The sequence below is a fragment of the Salmo salar genome, chromosome 24 (genome assembly GCF_965601325.2).
Source record: "Salmo salar chromosome 24, fSalSal1, whole genome shotgun sequence".
Taxonomy (NCBI): Eukaryota; Metazoa; Chordata; class Actinopteri; order Salmoniformes; family Salmonidae; genus Salmo; species Salmo salar.
The window spans coordinates 29,841,699-29,860,095 of NC_138314.1; the positions used below are offsets into that span (position 1 = coordinate 29,841,699).

General features: G+C 40.7%; 1 protein-coding gene across 1 annotated transcript in view; it reads right to left on the bottom strand.

Annotated features, from left to right (window-relative positions):
• LOC106585718 (GDNF family receptor alpha-2) overlaps positions 1–18,397 on the bottom strand; it is a 62,182-nt gene that overhangs the window by 4,385 nt on the left and 39,400 nt on the right. Inside the window, exons 5-8 of the mRNA XM_014172255.2 lie at positions 8,593–8,705; positions 7,153–7,293; positions 4,556–4,722; positions 1,430–1,480 (exon numbers count right to left, since the gene is read on the bottom strand). Of these exons, the coding sequence (XP_014027730.1) occupies positions 1,430–1,480; positions 4,556–4,722; positions 7,153–7,293; positions 8,593–8,705 (472 nt within the window). The remainder of the gene's footprint in view (positions 1–1,429; positions 1,481–4,555; positions 4,723–7,152; positions 7,294–8,592; positions 8,706–18,397) is intronic.

The window sequence follows — 18,397 nt, forward strand, 5'->3', positions numbered from 1 at the left end:
TGGTTGATTGGTCAAAGGGCAATGAATTCCCTTATCTTGGTGTTAATGGATTTCGCTTTTGAGTTATCTCACTGACATTTTCTTACTCTTTCAAATGACTGCTCAATTTGTTGACTGCTCGATCCACACAGCAGACATTGTGGGCTAGGTTAGGAATGCTGTGTGGCACGTGTAGCTCTATATTTTTCGTGGCGTCATTACGTCATCTACCTACGTTATATAGGTATGCATGTCAGCTTTGACATCGGTTTTGCACATCGGCGTTAAACTAGACATCGGGCCGATGTTACATTTTGTTGCTAATATCGGCCGATTTCGATGTGCTTACCGATATATCGTGCATCCCTTATTACAAGCATACCCATAACATGATGCAGCCACCACTATGCTTGAAAATATGGAGAGTGGTACTCAGTAATGTGTTATATTTGGGGCAAATCCATTACAACACTTGGTATTCAGGACAAAAAGTGAATTGCTTTGCCAGTTTTTTTGCGGTATTACTTAAGTGCCTTGTTTCAGACAGGATGCATGTTTTGGAATAGTTTTATTCTGTACAGGCTTCCTTTTTTTTCACTCAAATAGGTTAGTATTGAGGAGTAACTACAATGTTGTTGATCCATCCTCAGTTTTCTCTTAGCTCAGCCATTAAACTCTGTAACTGTTTTAAAGTCACCATTGGCCTCATGGTGAAATCCCTGAGCGGTTTCCTTCCTCTCTGGTAACTGAGTTAGGAAGGACGCCTGTATCTTTGTGGTGACTGGGTGTATTGATACACCATCCAAAGTGTAATTAATAACTTCACCATGCTCAAAGGCATATTCAATGTCTGCTTTTTTTATTACCTCCCTGGTCAATGCAACTTATTATCCCTCTTGTTAAGCACATTTTTACTCCTGAGCTGATTTAGGCTTGCCATAACAAAGGGGTTGAATACTAGTGGTTAGAGAGTTGGGCCAGTAACCAAAAGATTGCATGCTGACAAGGTAAAAATCTGTTATTCTGCCCCTGAGCAAGGCAGTTAACCCACTGTTCCCCGGGTGCCGAAGACATGGGTGTCGATTATGGCAGCCCCCCGCACCTCTCAGATTCAGAGGGATTGGGTTATATGCAGAAGACACATTTCAGTTGAATGCATTCAGTACTACAACTGACTAGGTATCCCCCTTTCCCCCTTATTTACTAGAGAGTTTTCAGGTTTTCATTTGTAAAGATTTTGAAAAACATAATTCCACTTCAACATTATGGGGTATTGTGTGTAGAACGGTGAAAAAGAAAATTCTGGCTGTAAAATGTGGAATAAGTCAAGGGGTATGAATACTTAATGAAGGCTCTGTAACGGCAGCTTCCTCGATTTACAGAGGCACCATTACCCCCTGCAAAACCATAGCACATCAACAGAAACATGAAATATTCCCTCCTTACTTACCTCATCTCCACCAATGTAGCCTTTTGAGAGATTCCACTTTGGTACATTTCCCTGTACACAGAGAAAAACATAGTCAGATATTATCTTCCAACTCCTCATGTTCTAACAGCAGTATCTACAACACAAGGCAACACAACATGGCCAAACTGTTTTAGAAAAATACAATAATGATAATAAATAGTAAATGGTAAAGTCATATAAGCACTGAGAGATGTTTTTGTGTGGGTTTTAGGTGAAAGGAAAGGCTGCATTTATTAAGGAAGAGCTTGGTTTCAGATGTGTGACTGTACAGAGAAATGGTTAAACGACAGTTGCCAAAAAAGCAATCGTTGCTTGACAATGCAGCAAACACATCCGCAACTAAAAGCCAATTAATTAGCAGGTGCAGTGATGTGTGGCAGCAGTCTGTTGACATCGGTCCAGATCTTTGTCTGCAGCCAATATTTTTACACACACACAGACACACATAGACATGCACGCGCGCACGCATGCACACACACACACACGCACACAGATATTCACGCAGCCACACACAACATGCTGTTAGGGATAACAGGATATTATTCATTTCGTTTTGACAAAGTAGCTAAACATGTAGTTTTACAATTGATCAGAGCTTTGTCGAACAGTAATGTTCAGATGTGTTTTTCAGGGCTGTTTATTGGGTAACCCAGGGTTGGTCCACAATCAATTACATTCAATTGAGTTGAAAATCAACACAATGTACTGTACAGTCAGGGGCACAAAAGCTGAAATTGACTCTGAAGAGGGGGCTAATTCTCACTTATACAATGGTCCACTTACATAACACGACTATCCAAAAAGAATACAAAAAGGCATTATTTTCCTGATTAAAAAACCTGTTAAGATGTGCCATTTAAATTCCAATCAGGTTTCTGCAGGAACATAGACACAGAAAAACAATATGTGGAACTCCCATACTGTGAGTGCTACAAAGACATAGTGAGTTTGTCATTTTCTGAGTCACTTGTACATAGGCAGACAATTACAATGGGACATTTAAAACACTTTTTGATCCCCATTTACAAACAGCTGAAATGGCAGTGACATTAGGGGCTCTATTCTACACACAGCATAGCCAGGCAGTGAGCAATGACTAGGGCAACGACAGAGTTGTTATTTTCAGGTCGTGTTAAAGTGCTTGCACATATCTATGCAAAGGCAACATAGCATTTACAACTATTGGACCACACATTTATCCCAATGGTTATGGCACAATGGACTCTTAAATAGATCTGAACACACCGAAACGCTTACAAAACTGTTGAGGAAAAATACAGAAGTAGAGAACGTTAGTAGAATCAATATAATAATATAATAATTCATATAATATAATAACATGTCCAATGGGAAATGTTTTTCTTGCTTATCCTACTTCCTCTGTAGGCTAAATGGCATTATTTTACTGAACTAAATTAAGTTTCATTCAGTGAAATGCTTCTTCCCGAACCTCTCCATTAATAAATGTTAGCACCACTCTTAAGGCCTGTCCACTGAATTAATTGAAATCCTGATTGGTAGGGAAAATGGCGTCTTATACACATACACATTATTCATTCCCCTATACATTCAACAGCCCTCAACAGTTTCACTTCCTGAAACTTTCCAGAGGGTTGAAAATACAGAAGTTGTGAACAGCGATAAGACAAAGTGATATGTCACCTAGATATCTCCTCTCCTTTGATCTTTTGAGAACACATTTTGAGCACATAGTTACTGACTGAATAAGGTAGAATTTCCCGGACATTAGGCCATAGCTAACATTATTAAAGGAAGAATAAAACTTTACAAGTAAACAAACTCACATAGCACAATTGACCTGTTAATGGTGATACCGAATACAGGGAAATTGACTTGAGAGGGAATTAAGCTTGAGCAGCACAGCCCAATTGGGTGTAATTCTCCACGGGCCTCATTTATCAATCAAAACTTCCGATTACTTATCAAGTGTCTGGGAAAGCCTATCCAGCCATCAAACAGACAGCAGACTACGCAATTTCCTTTGCATAACAATTCCACTAACTGGACACCAGCATGCGTGTGGTCCTGAGCACACATGAGATTTACGAGGCTAGACAGCCAGTCTTTTGCCAAGAGGAGTCATATCAGCATTCCCCCAGCTAATCTACGATGGAAGTTTGACAAGTTTTAATTGCCAAGCATAGTTGCTGCAGAATGAAGGGCCACCCAAAATGTCCCCACCGGCTCCCTCTCTAATTATAAACTTCCTGCTTGAGTAATCACACGTCTTATTGTTTCCTAATTACCATTTTTACAATAAATTAAGCATTGCACTGCAGCGAGAGAGGCACAGAGCGTTGCATCAATACTGACATACATACAGAACCTTTGGAGAAAGCAATTCAACCGCTCTCCTCTACCTCCTACTGTTAATGTTATCGGTGTGGCTTATTCATTAATTCTCTCCCTCACACCATTTTTAAGGTATTAATTTGCTGTCTTTATCACAATGTGGGTTATGTACAGAACAGTGTAAGAGATGACCATTTAATGGATGTGAAAGCCTGAAATTGCTCAGCATTCAACATCTTTATAGGAGTCTTTCCAAACATAATAATGATGCCAAAACTATGTTGTTTCTCAGCCATGCATGAAACATGGAATTATAAATATCCCTATATAACTCATGTAATAAAACCAATGACTTTTCTTGTTTAATGCTGTACCACGGTCCCAATTCAGTATTCGATCAAACACAGTAACTGGGTCTATGGGATAGGTCAAAAACATCTTCATACGCACATTTGGATTTATATACTCCACAGCAAATAGGACTGACATGATTCTGTTTAATGTAGAATTGCAATTATTGTCAGCTCTATGAAATATCTGCAACATTCAAAATATTTCCCCCCACTGAATATTCCCATGTTTACCAGTTTTCATTGAATCTAGAGCAAGGTGATAAATGGGTCATTGTTCATTAGGCACCTAAAGGAAGAAAATGTACTGAAACAGGGAGAGACATCCTGGTATTGTCCATTAAAAAAAACACTCATTCGTTTTCAGTTACAAAACGCTTTTAAACATTTTCCGTTGGTAATTGGAATGTGGCAGGAGGTGCTATAGTAGCTGGTACTTTACCTTCCCGTTGGCCTCATCCTCAGTCTGGACATCATTGGGGTTATCTAGAGGCTCTGAGGTGCTGATTGAGGTCTCTAATCCAGGCTTCATGGAGGGGGTCGATGGGACAGACTCAGCTTTGTGGGAGAGACTGTCTGTTCCATAACCAAATGCTTGAATGGCATTTCCTGTGGGGACAAAGAGATAAAGTCATTTGTCTTGACTGTCTTCCCAGTGTTGGGGCAGCTAACAGTCATCTCTAAGTCAACTTTTTGGTCCTCTGCCCAATTTTGGGTGTGGGTGTTGATCTACCTTTTTTTTGGTCAGTTAGTCCATGTGCAGTTCCTTAACAAGCAAGGCAACAGTGTTTTGTCAGTTGACTATTTAGCTTCACTTTGTTTTTTGAGAGTGCCAAAGCTAAGTATTTAGCTGGCTTTGTTTTTTATTGGAGCTTACCTACATCTCTCAACAACAATCTACATCATCTGATTTTCACCCTATCATTTTGGATAACAAAAATCTTTATCTTAGAGAGGAGAATATAAGCCACATGCAGGATGTTCATCCACAGACACCACGGCCAAAGCCCTTGACTCATAAGGGAACTCACTCAAACCTTTTTGATCAATTTACAACAACAACATGACCTACTAGTACTGTATTTGTTTGTCAGTAATATCCAGCAGAAAGGCACACCATGAGATGGAATCTTTTAAAAGCAAATGAATGAACACAAAATACTTTCAGGGTGGAGGGAGACAAATACATCTCCAGTCAGCTTTTCTGATGGGTGGGGGTAAACCAGGACAAAGTACCTTTTCACACTGCTTGTCCATTTTAACAGAACACGTGTTTATTTCTGTTCAGGCAGAAAGAAGGCAAACCGTGTAATTGCTTGGCAACCACCTCCATTATAAGGTCACCGCACAGAGATGACTTTGAATAGATTTGTGACTGATCAGACTCAGAACATTCTCAGACAAAGCAAAAACTGCACACGCACCCCGACACACACACCCCCACACACACCCCGACACATACACCCCCACACACACCCCGACACGTACAACCCCACACACACCCCCACACGCACCCCAACACATACACACCCACACGCACCCCAACCCATACACCCCCCCCCCCCCCCCACACACACACACACCCACACGCCCCCCGACACACACACCCACACACACACCCACATGCACCGCCACACACACCCCCCACACGCACCTGACACACATGCACACATACTGTACACACACAGCATGTTGTAAAGACATATTGACTTCAGAAGACATTCCATGGGTGCTCGGATATCTCGGCCTTGGGTTGGTTACAATACAAATGTAGGAGGAATGGCAAATCTGTGAAGAATATAATGCTTGTGGTTTCTGAAAGCTTAGTAAAGTATCTTAAGGTCTGTAATAAGATGCTGGTCAAATCAAGAGAAGAGGGTTGTTCTCATGCATCTGTTTGCTGGGGTGGTAAGATCACCCAGAGAGGTGCTGGTGGAATACAAATATAAATCACCAAAGTTGGCCAGAGGGCTCCTTCAGCGGATGCTTTACTGCACCCAAATGTTCCACCGAGTGATTAAGCTCACTGCCGACAGCAATTCCATTTTTTAATGACTTCAGATACGTTGTTTTAACCCTATTGCCTGCAGGGAGGAGGCTGAATACAATTAGCTTATTATCTCATTTTACATAATACGTACTGTCTCTGTGGACTGTTATGTCCCCCCACTTAGTGTATAAGAGCAACGCTTAATCTATTTCACTTTATCTTCTCCAGTTCCTTTTGACTGCAAAGAGGAGATGCTGCATGTTGTATTATTTTCCAAGACGCCTCCTCAACTACAAGCCTCATCCCTCATCTTGCAGACTCAGCTAAAAGTGCACCATGGCAATCTATTGAAATGGTCTGAAAGCATTATGCACACAATGGAACATGTTAAAAGCAATGGTATCTTGTAATTCTGATGACATTGCATGGTACATCATAATGGTGAGCCTGACATTTGACTACTAAATTGTGCCGTTAGGATGCTTTTCCTATTCTTTCGCATTCCCATGACAAGTTTTTTCATTAGATTATATTTTTTTTCATAGACTGATAAACACTAATATCTAACGGAAAATGTGGAAATGACATGAAAATAATGGCCTTATCCCATAATCTGTAGAACAATTCGTATCGAAATGTTGTGGTATTGAGGTGTAATGGCTCTATCTTGTTATTTCAAACCAATAAGTGGTCAAAGAGGTTTGGTTGGTTTGTTATCAGACTTAGAGATTGATTCTAACAATGAGTTGTGGAAAGAAAGGAACATTGATCTAATGTGAATGAAATAACTGCTACAAGACCAGCCAGTCAATATTACCCATACACCACACACCTCACAGAGTGCCGCGAGACATCGCCTTTAAAAAAACAAAACACAGACCCAAAGTCTGAAATCTAACTCAGAACAATTAAAATACATCAGATGTGCCAGTTCACTTTCAGTTGAGGGAAACATACTACCGATTTGAATGGTGGTTATTTTCAAATCAAATCAGTGGTGGTCTTCTATGTGTTACAATTATTTTTTTTTAAATGCAAGCGTGACTCACTCAAGCACATGTTCTCTGTGAAGTCCCTCAGAAAACTCTGACACTCCTCTTCCTGGTTCCCACTTCCTTTACAGGTGCACCATGGGGAGACAGTCCAGTTGGTGAAACTGCCATCCACGTAATTGGGAGTCATATCTGTCCCTATAGAGGTGAGAATAACGCTACAGTTACAGGTCATTCACAGGCCACTAATGGATAATAATGGACTACATTTACTATAAAGAGTAACACTACAGTTACAGATCATTTACAGGCCACTAATGGATAATAATGGACTACATTTACTATAAAGAGTAACACTACAGTTACAGATCATTTACAGGCCACTAATGGATAATAATGGACTACATTTACTATAAAGAGTAACGCTTACAGTATGTTACTCATGGCAACAGGGACTATTGTACCACAGAGGCAGAGGTAAGATGAAGCCAGCTAACAGTAGTATGCTGATTGATTCTTGTTTCAGATGTGGAGTGTCCATCCGGAGAGAGCTAGTTATATTAGTTTAGAAAGATGGAACAAAAAACAGCAATTCTGTTTGATAATGCCTTCAGGAGAGGAGTGCTTTATTGATGGAAAAACACCTCATAATGTGTAGTCCAGAAGCACTAGCAATGGTAATGGAAGGTTCGTTTATTTACTTATTTATTTAACCTTTAATTAACTAGGCAAGTCAGTTAAGAACAAATTCTTATTTACAATGACGGCCTACCCCGTCAAAAGCCGGACGATGCTGGGCCAATTGTGCACCGCCCTATGGGACTCCCCAACACGGCAGGATGTTATACAGCCTGGATTCGAATCAGGGACTGTAGTGACGCCCCTTGCACTGAGATACAATGCCTTAGACCGCTGCGCCACTCGGGAGCAAACCTAGGGAGTTTACTCGGGAGTTTACTCTAGAGATACAGTATGTTTGACATATTTATAGTAATTATCAACAATTCAATTACAGACAGGTGGTAGTGGTAAAGTTATTACTATGCTGTCTCTAAAGGGTATTGTAGGTTCACTCAAAGTAGTCAAAAAATAACTCCTTTTGTCTACCTCATTGATCGTACTGAATAGTGTCAACTCATGCACCAATTTTCCTTGTTCTATTTGAAGAACATTACTATATGTATCATTAAATGTTTAAATGAAGTAAACACTCTCTTACATCATCACCTCCACTTAGCCATTGATCTGCAATGTGTTTGGGGGGAGAATAAGAGGAGCGGTATGGGTATCACTTTACCTAAAGTATGCAGGTATAGTGCATTATAATGTGGTTATAATGAATTATGAGACTAGTCATGAGCTTGTTTTAACACCCTAAAATGTCTTATGTCTTAAGCCTTAAAATAATCCACTATACAATCTCATACATGCTTATAATAACTAATAAAGCACTATGCCTCCGAGGGGTACGTCTAGATAAAAGTCCCATGCACTCACCAATGAGGCCGGCGTAGGAGGCCAGACAGGCCTGGTAGTTGTCCTCATTTGGGCAGCTGCTGACCGTATGCTGAGACACCATACAGTTCATGTAGAAATCTGCCAGTCTAGACCTGCGCACAAACACAGTTGACTACATCAACAACTCACACCCTGGAAGTGCGATATTTCCTATGAACTGATTCACTCATAGTTCAACAGCAGACTACTACGTGTACATTTGAGCATATACACTGAATAAATGTCCAATTAGCTAAAGAAACGTTGAATAAATGTCACATTTTCACTTACCTCTGCATGAGGGTGCATCATTCACATTGTTGGCACACAACATCAGACCTGGGTTCAAATGCTATTTGGGGTATTTAAATTACTTTCAAAGACATTGGAATTAAGTATTTGGATATTTCTTATTTGAAAACACAATATTGGAATGTATTTGGAATTACACTTGGAAAGAGTTGGCATGTATTTGAAAATACTTAAACACACACTGTATTTCAAATAAAAATAAATACGCCAATACATTTGAACCCAGGTCTGTTTGATATTTAAAATCATTTATTTGGAATTAAATATTTTCATAGGAATTTATTTGAAAATAATTTAAAATACTTCCAATAGAAGCTGATTTGGGCCACATTATTTGAAAATACTCAAATACACAGAAAATACAGTGCCTTCAGAAAGTATTCACACCCCTTAACTTTTTCCACATTTTGTTTGAGTTAAATTGAATTTAAAATTGATTACATTTAGATTTTGTGTCTCTGATCTACACACAATACCCCATAATCTCCAAGTGGAATTTGAAAAGCTGAAAGGTCTTCAGACATTCAACCCCTTTGTTATGGCAAGCCTAAATAAGTTCCGGAGTAAAAATGTGCTTAACAAATCACATAATAAGTTGCATGGACTCATTCTGTTTTCAATAATAGTGATAAAAATGTTTTTGATGACTACCTCATCTCTGTACCCCACACATACAATTATCTGTAAGGTCCCTCAATCAAGTAGTGAATGTCAAGCACAGATTTAACCACAAAGACCAGGGAAGTTTTCAATGCCTCACAAAGAAGGTGTAACGGTTGTCGTCGGGAATAGAGGACTAAAACGCAGCAGGAATGTGGATGCTCATCTTGTTATTTATTTTAAATCAAGAAAACACCAAAATAACAAACATGAAGAACGCACGAACAACAAAACAGTCTTGTCAGGCTCACACAGGCAAAACAAGAAACAATCTCCCACAAACACATACCCATATATAGGACTCTCAATCAGAGGCAACTAGAAAACACCTGCCTCCAATTGAGAGTCCAACCCCAATAAACTAGACATAGAAATACAAAAGACTAGAGACCACATAGAAAATACAAACCTAGAACATAACCCCAAAAACCCGGAAATAATAAATCAAACACCCTACTACATAAAACACCACCCCAAACCACATAAACAAAATACCCTCTGCCACGTCCTGACCAAACTACCATAACAAATAACCCTTATACTGGTCAGGACGTGACAGAAGGGCACTGATTGATGGATGTGTAAAAAAAAAAACGTGAACGAATATCCCTCTGAGCATGATGAAGCTATTAATTAGGCTTTGGGTGGTGTATAAATAAACCCAGTCACTACAAAGATAAAGGTGTCTTTCTTAACTCAGTTGCCAGAGAGGAAGGAAAATGATCAGAGTTCACCATGAGGCCAATTGTTATTTTAAAACAGTTACAAAGTTTAATGGTTGTGATATGAGAGAACTGAGGAGGGATCAACAACACTGTAGTTATTCCACAATACTAACTTAAATGACTGAATGAAAAGAAGGAAGCCTGTACAGAATAAAAAATGTCCAAAACATGCATCCTGTTTGCAGCAAGGTACTTAAGTAACACTACAAAAAATTTGGCTAAGAAATTGACTTTTTGTCAATACAAAGCATTATATTTTGGAAAAATCCAACACAACACGTCACTGACTAACACTCTTCATATTTTCAAGCATGGTAGAGGCTGCATCATGTTATGGGTACGCTTGTCATCGGCAAGGACTAGGGAGTTTTTTTAGGATAAAAATAAACGGAATACAGCTCAGCATAGGTAAAATCCTAGAGGAAAACCTGATTCAGTCTACTATCCAACAGACACTGGGAGAAAAATGCACCTTCCAGCAGGACAATAACCTAAAACACAAGGCCAAATATACACTGGAGTTGCTTACCAAGATGACGTTGAATGTCCCGAAGTGGACTAGTTACAGTTTTGACTTAAATCGGCTTAAAAATCTATGGCAAGGCTTGAAAATGGCTGTCTAGCAATGATCAACAACCAACTTGACAGAGCTTGAAGAATTACAAAATATATATATTCTGCAAATATTGTACAATTCAGGTTTGCAAAGCGCTTAGAGACTTTTTCTACCACTGCCTTTACAGAGTATTTTGTGTCGATCATTGCCGAAAAATTACTATTAAATCCATTTGAATCCCACTTTGTTACACAACAAAATGTGGAAAAAGTCAAGGGGTGTGAATACTTTCTGAAGGCACTGTGTCACGATTGTCGTAAGGAGTGGACCAAAACACAGTGGGAAAATGTATACAAAACAAATGACTCCAAACAGTCCCGTCAGGTGCAACAAATACTAAACCAGGAAATAACTACCCACAAACCCCCATAGAACAAACACCCCTATAAATAGGACCTTCAATCAGAGGCAACGAGAAGCAGCTGCCTCCAATTGAAGGTCAACCCAATAAACACCACATAGAAATAGACCAACTAGAAATAATAAAGAAATACACTAACATAGAACATAACCCAAACAACCCCGAAACACCCTAAACAAACACCCCCTGCCACGCCCTGACCAAACTACAATAACAAACAGCCCCTTTACTGGTCAGGATGTGACACACTGTAAGTATATAAATAACAAATAGTCAAATAGTAATGTATTTTAACCTGTGATTCAATCTATTTGCACATTGTCGACAATGCAGCTTTTAAAGGTAATTTCCAATTGAGACGGTTATCATGGTCATCTCAAGTGCTACCCAACTTGGCTCTTAACTGATAAAAAATAGTGTGTTTTTGTTTATGTGTGTTTATGATAAAAGCTTAAATGTATTCATACCTGGAGGGTGGCATCACTAATCCAGTTAAGTAGGTTTATTGGAGAAGCGTGTGCACAGTTGTCCTGTATTTCCAAATCACTGACGCCCACTAAGATGGAGTGATTCACTAGCCCTCATGCCCTCCCTATCCAACTTGGACTTATTCATGTTACCCTGCCCCAACCCTTCTTTTTTTATTTTATTTTTTATTTCACCTTTATTTAAGCAGGTTGGCCAGCTGAGAACAAGTTCTCATTTACAACTGCAACCTGGCCAAGATAAAGCAAAGCAGTGCGACAAAAACAACAACACAGAGTTACACATGGGATAAACAAACGTACAGTCAATAACACAATAATGGCTTGAAGGCCAAAGGTAATTTTATTTATTTAACTATGCAAGTCAGTTAAGAAGAAATTCTTATTTACAATAACAGCCTACCGGGGAACAGTGGGTTAACTGCCTTGTTCAGGGGCAGAACAACAGATTTTTACCTTGTCAGCTCGGGAATTCAAACCAGCAACCTTTCGGTTACTGGCCCAACACTCTAAACACTAGGATACCTGCCGCCCCAATGATTTTGACTATGCAGCCCTTGCTCCACACCCTTGCAGCATAATAAAGTTGTTTCAGAATACTGTTTACTGTTGACTGTGTAATCTTAAGCAGAAGGTGAGATGTTTTGGGGAATTGAGATGGTTGAGGGGTGTTGGAATCCATCTCATATTAATGAATAATCAAAGAATACAGGACAACAACAGTCCCATGCTTATTATATTCTGTCCTCCACATCTCAATGAGAAGTGCAGAGGCTGAAGATTTGTCTGGAGGAAATGATCAGGTAACACTCTCTGCAGCCTGGATGCACAGAATAGGCCCACGAGCAAGCCCACTGTTCCTCACTTCATTACTCTGGCTCCATCTCCTTCCGCTCCCTATCAAATCACGCAGAGTGGCTCTCAAAGTGACATGTTGCGAACATCACATCTAAGCCTTGTTTCAGGGACAAGGGCTTTGTGCACCTCTTCCCCCCTCTTCTCTACAGAAAGCCTCTCATCTTCTTCCTCTCTGACTTGAACAAATTGCTTGTTCCCTATAACATCCCATCACAGCCTTTGATAAAGAGAAACTGAGGTGTGTGGAGACTGAGAGACTTCCCGGCCTAGCCATAACGCATCCTCTCTGTTCTACATCTGCAAAAACCAACAGTCATCACTAACACTTTCCATGTGGATGTTTCCATGGACAACCTGTTCATTGCTCAAAAACACTTTGGACAATAATATGTGTCTGCACCAGGTGTAGAGGATGTGGAAACGGACTGCATGTTTTTACTTTAAAAACAGTAATTTCAAGTTTAGAAAGGTGTCCGGAGTGTTTGGACAATAGTGTTCCAACATCGAGATGCAGCACATTTTATGGCTGCCACAGCTTTTCCATTATACCTTGGCAGACAGCTCACTACTGAAATGACAGGCTGTCTGCCTCTCAGAGTGTTATGGCCATTTCAGACACTCAGCCCTGGGAAGTGGCAAAGGGAGCTCCCGTAGAGGTAGACTCCTTTGAAAAAGATTTGACGCTTTAAACACAGTAATTCAGTCAGTGTTGAGTGCCTATCCATCTTGCTCAACCGTAATAGAAAACTAATGGCTTTTAACATGGAATTGTATTCCTTATCGCCACCGATGACAAACATTGAGTCAAATCAGATGAATGTCTAAAAACCATTTCCTCATGAAGGAAGGAAGGGAAAATGTCAATTATCAACTGCTAAGACGTGGTGGCTATAATAGCCTCTCAACAGCGAATATCTCAGAGAAATTATATCTTTGGGAAACATCCTCTCTACATTTGATGACATGTTTGACCATTTCAGGAATACTGGACATATCATTTTTGATTTCCTGGATAAGCACTACCATTATCATTTTACATACCTTAATATAACACTCATTTTAAGTGTATTGCTCATAGATGACTCTCACATACTGGCTCTAGCCTTCATTTAGGTCTAGCGACGATAAAACAATTTGACATTGAATGGGTACATGATCGCAGATGTGTCTTTGCTTAGTCATAGAAACAGGGTGATAAACTTGATCTGTGCCTTTGTGCAAACTCACAGTTACGAAATTTGACCTAAACTTTATCAATGGCAAAGGTCATTGGTCTTTTGTCAATTCATCAGTGTTAAATGCTGATTGAAATAATAGAAGCTGACAATAGATGGGTTGTTCTCCATTCCATTTTTTCTTTATCTGGTGTACTGCATATGGACTATTCAACCTACTAAAGGATGAAGCATGCACATCCACAATGATGGAAAAGTAAAAAATAAAGCATTTCAACCATATCATAATTGTCCATTTTCTTCTCAGTAAAATAAGCTTCTTCAAAAATATATGTCATTGTCTCAAAGTCCTGTGTTACAAGCAATTCTAGCATTGCCTTTTAGCTGGTTGCTGTTGTCCCCGGCCTTCTCTATTTAATCAGCGTCAGTAGACAGTTTCACAGCAGCTTCGGGCAATTGTCCTTTGATGGAACATCAAGAGGGCCCATTTATTTGGAAACACAAGGCTATTTGACTACACATTTATTGGGACACGTTCTCAAGACTAAAAGGGCATATGGGCATGTGGCTTTCAGTCAAAGGCACTGCTGTGTTGCTGCAGTTCACTTAAGTTGCCTGTGCACTATAAGTACTGCTTGCAGAGAAATCAAGTAATGAGGCTAACCATTTGATTTGACTTTATTTAATTAATCCTTTTTAATTTGGTGCTCTTCTTCAAGTCTGATTAAACATTTATTTTTTTAGTGACCAGGAAATCACAGACAATTCAACCTTTGTTTTCCTTCTCCCTCTGTTCGTTACTGACATCATGCAACCCCCATATATTGTGATGTCATGAATGAATGCTAAATTAACTGTCACACAAAGCAGCAACGACTAAGCTATTTGGTGAGGGTAAGTAGATTACTCAAGGTTATTGGCACTAATAGTCTCCAAACAAGGTAAACAAAACACTTAAACTTGGGTAAACAAATCTATTAATATATGAACTGTCCCTGAAATACAAAAGGGAGCTACACAGAATAATGATTATGACTAATTAAATAACTATTTGTCACTTTAACAACATTCCTCAGTTAGGGCCCGATTCCGACCCGAGTTATGAGCACGTAAATGGAACGTAATTCCCTTTTTATGCACTTTTCTCTCTATGCGTATTCTGACCTTGAACTTAAGCATGAGAATATTATGCTATTCACCTGCTATTCATTTTGGGTGGAGATTGAATAAATGAAGGTGTGGCGGATATGTGTTTACAGATACCTCGTATTCTGACCTTGACTTAATTCCCTAATAATTCCACCACCTTCAAGTGTGAGGAAACCATGAATAAGGTCTAGTGAACCTAGACTACTGGTTCCAAGTGGAAAAAGCATCTACTTTCTTTTTTCTTATAGAAATAACAGCATTCTCCAGGCACTGTAAATGAGTAATCTGTTTGGATAAAGGTAATTGTAAATACAAATTACCCTTGTTTTAGATATATTTGACCTTATAATCGCTGGAGACACATGTAAAACCAGTCATATGGCAGCAAACTGAAGCATATCAACATGTCAACTTTCTCACAGTAAAGTTTATGAAAAGCTGTGCCATTATGCAGAATTTAAATTGTACGGCCTTTTAACTTGCAGTGATGGGCACTCTCGAATGTCTACCTCGACTTTCTCGGTTTCATATTTCTATCATGTAAAACATTTGCCACTATCAGTATCGACCATCAGTAGGCCTAATAACCACACATATTCAACTGTCAATTTACAGTTAGTCCCCTTCAGTTGGTATATCCTACATTTTCATTCCATTTAATTACATTGTTTCGTTTACCTTCATTTGCCTTCTTTATAAACGCCGTCACGGCCATGTGTTTCTTGCTGAGGATCATTAGTAACAGTTGATAATATAAAAAAGAGACAGTCTAATTAAATTGTTCTGGAGTGGAGCGCAGACCAAGCCATAAGAGTTTAAACCCGACAAATGGCACAATACTTGGCTGTGTCATCACACAGTTCCATGGTTAGTGCAGGCAATAGAGGAGGATATAGCCAACTATTGTACACTATTCTATGTACACTAATCTTCCAACATTACCATGGGTTAAAGAACTGAATGTTGAAATATTCTGAATTAATCAAACCACCGTTTTTTTTCATTCATGCATAAAGGTTTCAAACCTGTTTTTTTATGATTCATAAATACTTTCCTAACCCTAAATTGTCACGTCCTGACCATGGTAAGACGTTATTTTCTATGGTAGAGTAGGTCAGGGCGTGACAGGGGTGTTTTGTGTTTTTCTATGTTTTGTATTTCTATGTTTAAGTTCTAGTTTTTCGGGTTGATCTCCAATTGGAGGCAGCTGGTCCTCATTGTCTCTAATTGGAGATCATATTTAGGTAGGGGTTTTTCTTCCTGGGTTTTTTGAGTAGTGTTTGTTTCTCTCTGCGTCACGGTTTGTTGTTTTGTCTATTCAGTTATTTATGTATTGCAAAGTTTCACGGATTTAATAAAAATGTGGAACTACAACCACGCTGCACTTTGGTCTTCTCTGTTCAACAGCCGTGACAAAATAAACTACCACAAAAGGACCAAGCAGCGTGCCCAGGAGCAACAGAAATGGACCTGGGAGGAAATTCTGGACGGGGAAGGACCCTGGAGTCAGGCTGGGGAGTATCGCCGGCCGAAGGAGGAAATTGAGGCAGCGAAGGCAGAGCGGCGTTATTATGAGGCACTGTACAAACCACTAGACAGGTGCGAGAGACAGCCCCAAAACATATATTTTTTTTGGGGGGGGGCACACGGGGCGATTGGCAGTGTCAGGTTGGAGACCTGAGCCAACTCCCCGTGCTTACTCTGGGGAGTGAGTGATCGAGCAAGCACCATGTTATGCTGAGATACGCACTGTGTCGCCAGTGCGCAGCTACAGCCCGGTGCGCTCGGTGCAAGCTCCTCACAGGTGCCGTGCTAGAGTTGGCATTCAGCCAGGAAGGAGTATGCCTGCTCAGCGTTACTGGTCTCCGGTGCGTCTTCTCGGCCCAGGTTATCCTGCGTCAGCTCTACGCACGGTACCCCCAGTTCGCCAACACAAACCTGTGCGACCTGTCACAACGCCTCGCGCTTGTCGGGCTACGGTGGTTATCCAGCCAGGATGGGTTGTGCCAGCCATAAGCTCCAGACCTCTAGTGCGCCTCCACAGCCCAGTACATCCTGTGCCTCCTCCCCGCACTCGCCCTGAGGTGCGTGTTACCAGTCTGGCGCCACCTATGCCAGTCCCACGCATCAGGCCTCCAGTGCGTATCCACAGCCCAGTACGTCCTGTGCCTCCTCCCTGCACTTGCCCTGAGGTGCGTGTTACCAGTCTGGCGCCACCTATGCCAGTTCCACGCATCAGACCTCCAGTGCGCATCCCCAGTCCGGAGCCTCCAGCAACGCTCCCCGGGCCGGAGCCTCCAGCGACGCTCCCCAGTCTGGAGCCTCCAGCGACGCTCCCCAGTCCGGAGCCTCCAGCGGCGGCCTGCAGCCCGTAGTCTCCAGCGGCGGCCTGCAGCCCAGAACCTCCAGCAATGATCTACAGTCCGGTTCTTTCGACGACGATCCACGGTCCGGTGGTAATAAAGCAGAAGGATCAGCGGGTGGAGCGGGGATTACGCCCCGAACCGGAGCCGCCTCCTCTGCTGGAGGTTAAGGTTATGTGGACTGCATTTGAGCCGCCATAAACAGGAGTTGCCCACCCTACCCTCCCTTTTGTTTTTGTTTGTTTTTGTTTAGGAGCAATCGGAGTCTGCACCTTTGGGTGGGGGCGGGGGGGTACTGTCACATCCTGACCATAGTAAGAGGTTATTTTCTATGGTAGAGTAGGTCAGGGCGTGACAGGGGGTGTTTTGTGTTTTTCTGTTTTGTATTTCTATGTTTAAGTTCTAGTTTTTCTATTTCTATGTTTTTTTGGGTTGATCTCCAATTGGAGGCAGCTGGTCCTCGTTGTCTCTAATTGGAGATCATATTTAAGTAGGGGTGTTTCTTCCTGGGTTTTGTGGGTTATTATGTTTTGAGTAGTGTTTGTTTCTCTCTGCGTCACGGTTTGTTGTTTTGTCTATTCAGTTATTTATGTATTGCAAAGTTTCACGGATTTAATAAAAATGTGGAACTACAACCACGCTGCACTTTGGTCTTCTCCGTTCGACAGCCGTGACCTAAATAATCTACAAGATCAAAGTACTTATTAATCTACCAAATGGTGGTGAAATGGAGACGAATGTGCAATAATTTAGATGTATTTCTTTCATTGATCCCTAATATTCTGAACTCGTTCTCTCCATGTATTCTGATGAGTCTTGCCAAAATTCCAACTAAAAGGTACACTGTATTTGAAGGGATGGCTTAAGATAAATATACGGAAACCCTATTGAATGAAAACTCCACAAGAAAATCTGTTAGCCAGCAAGTGGGAGGGTTTTCAGCAGTTGAATTACATTTATTCAGAGCACGCCACGGAACCACGCCTGCAAAGCACGTTACACACCTGCATAAGGTAAGAGTCGTGCGTAAGAAAGGTGTAATTTCCGAATTCAGAATTTGGCTCTTATAGAATAGAGGTACTTTGAGTCAGGCTTAATCAC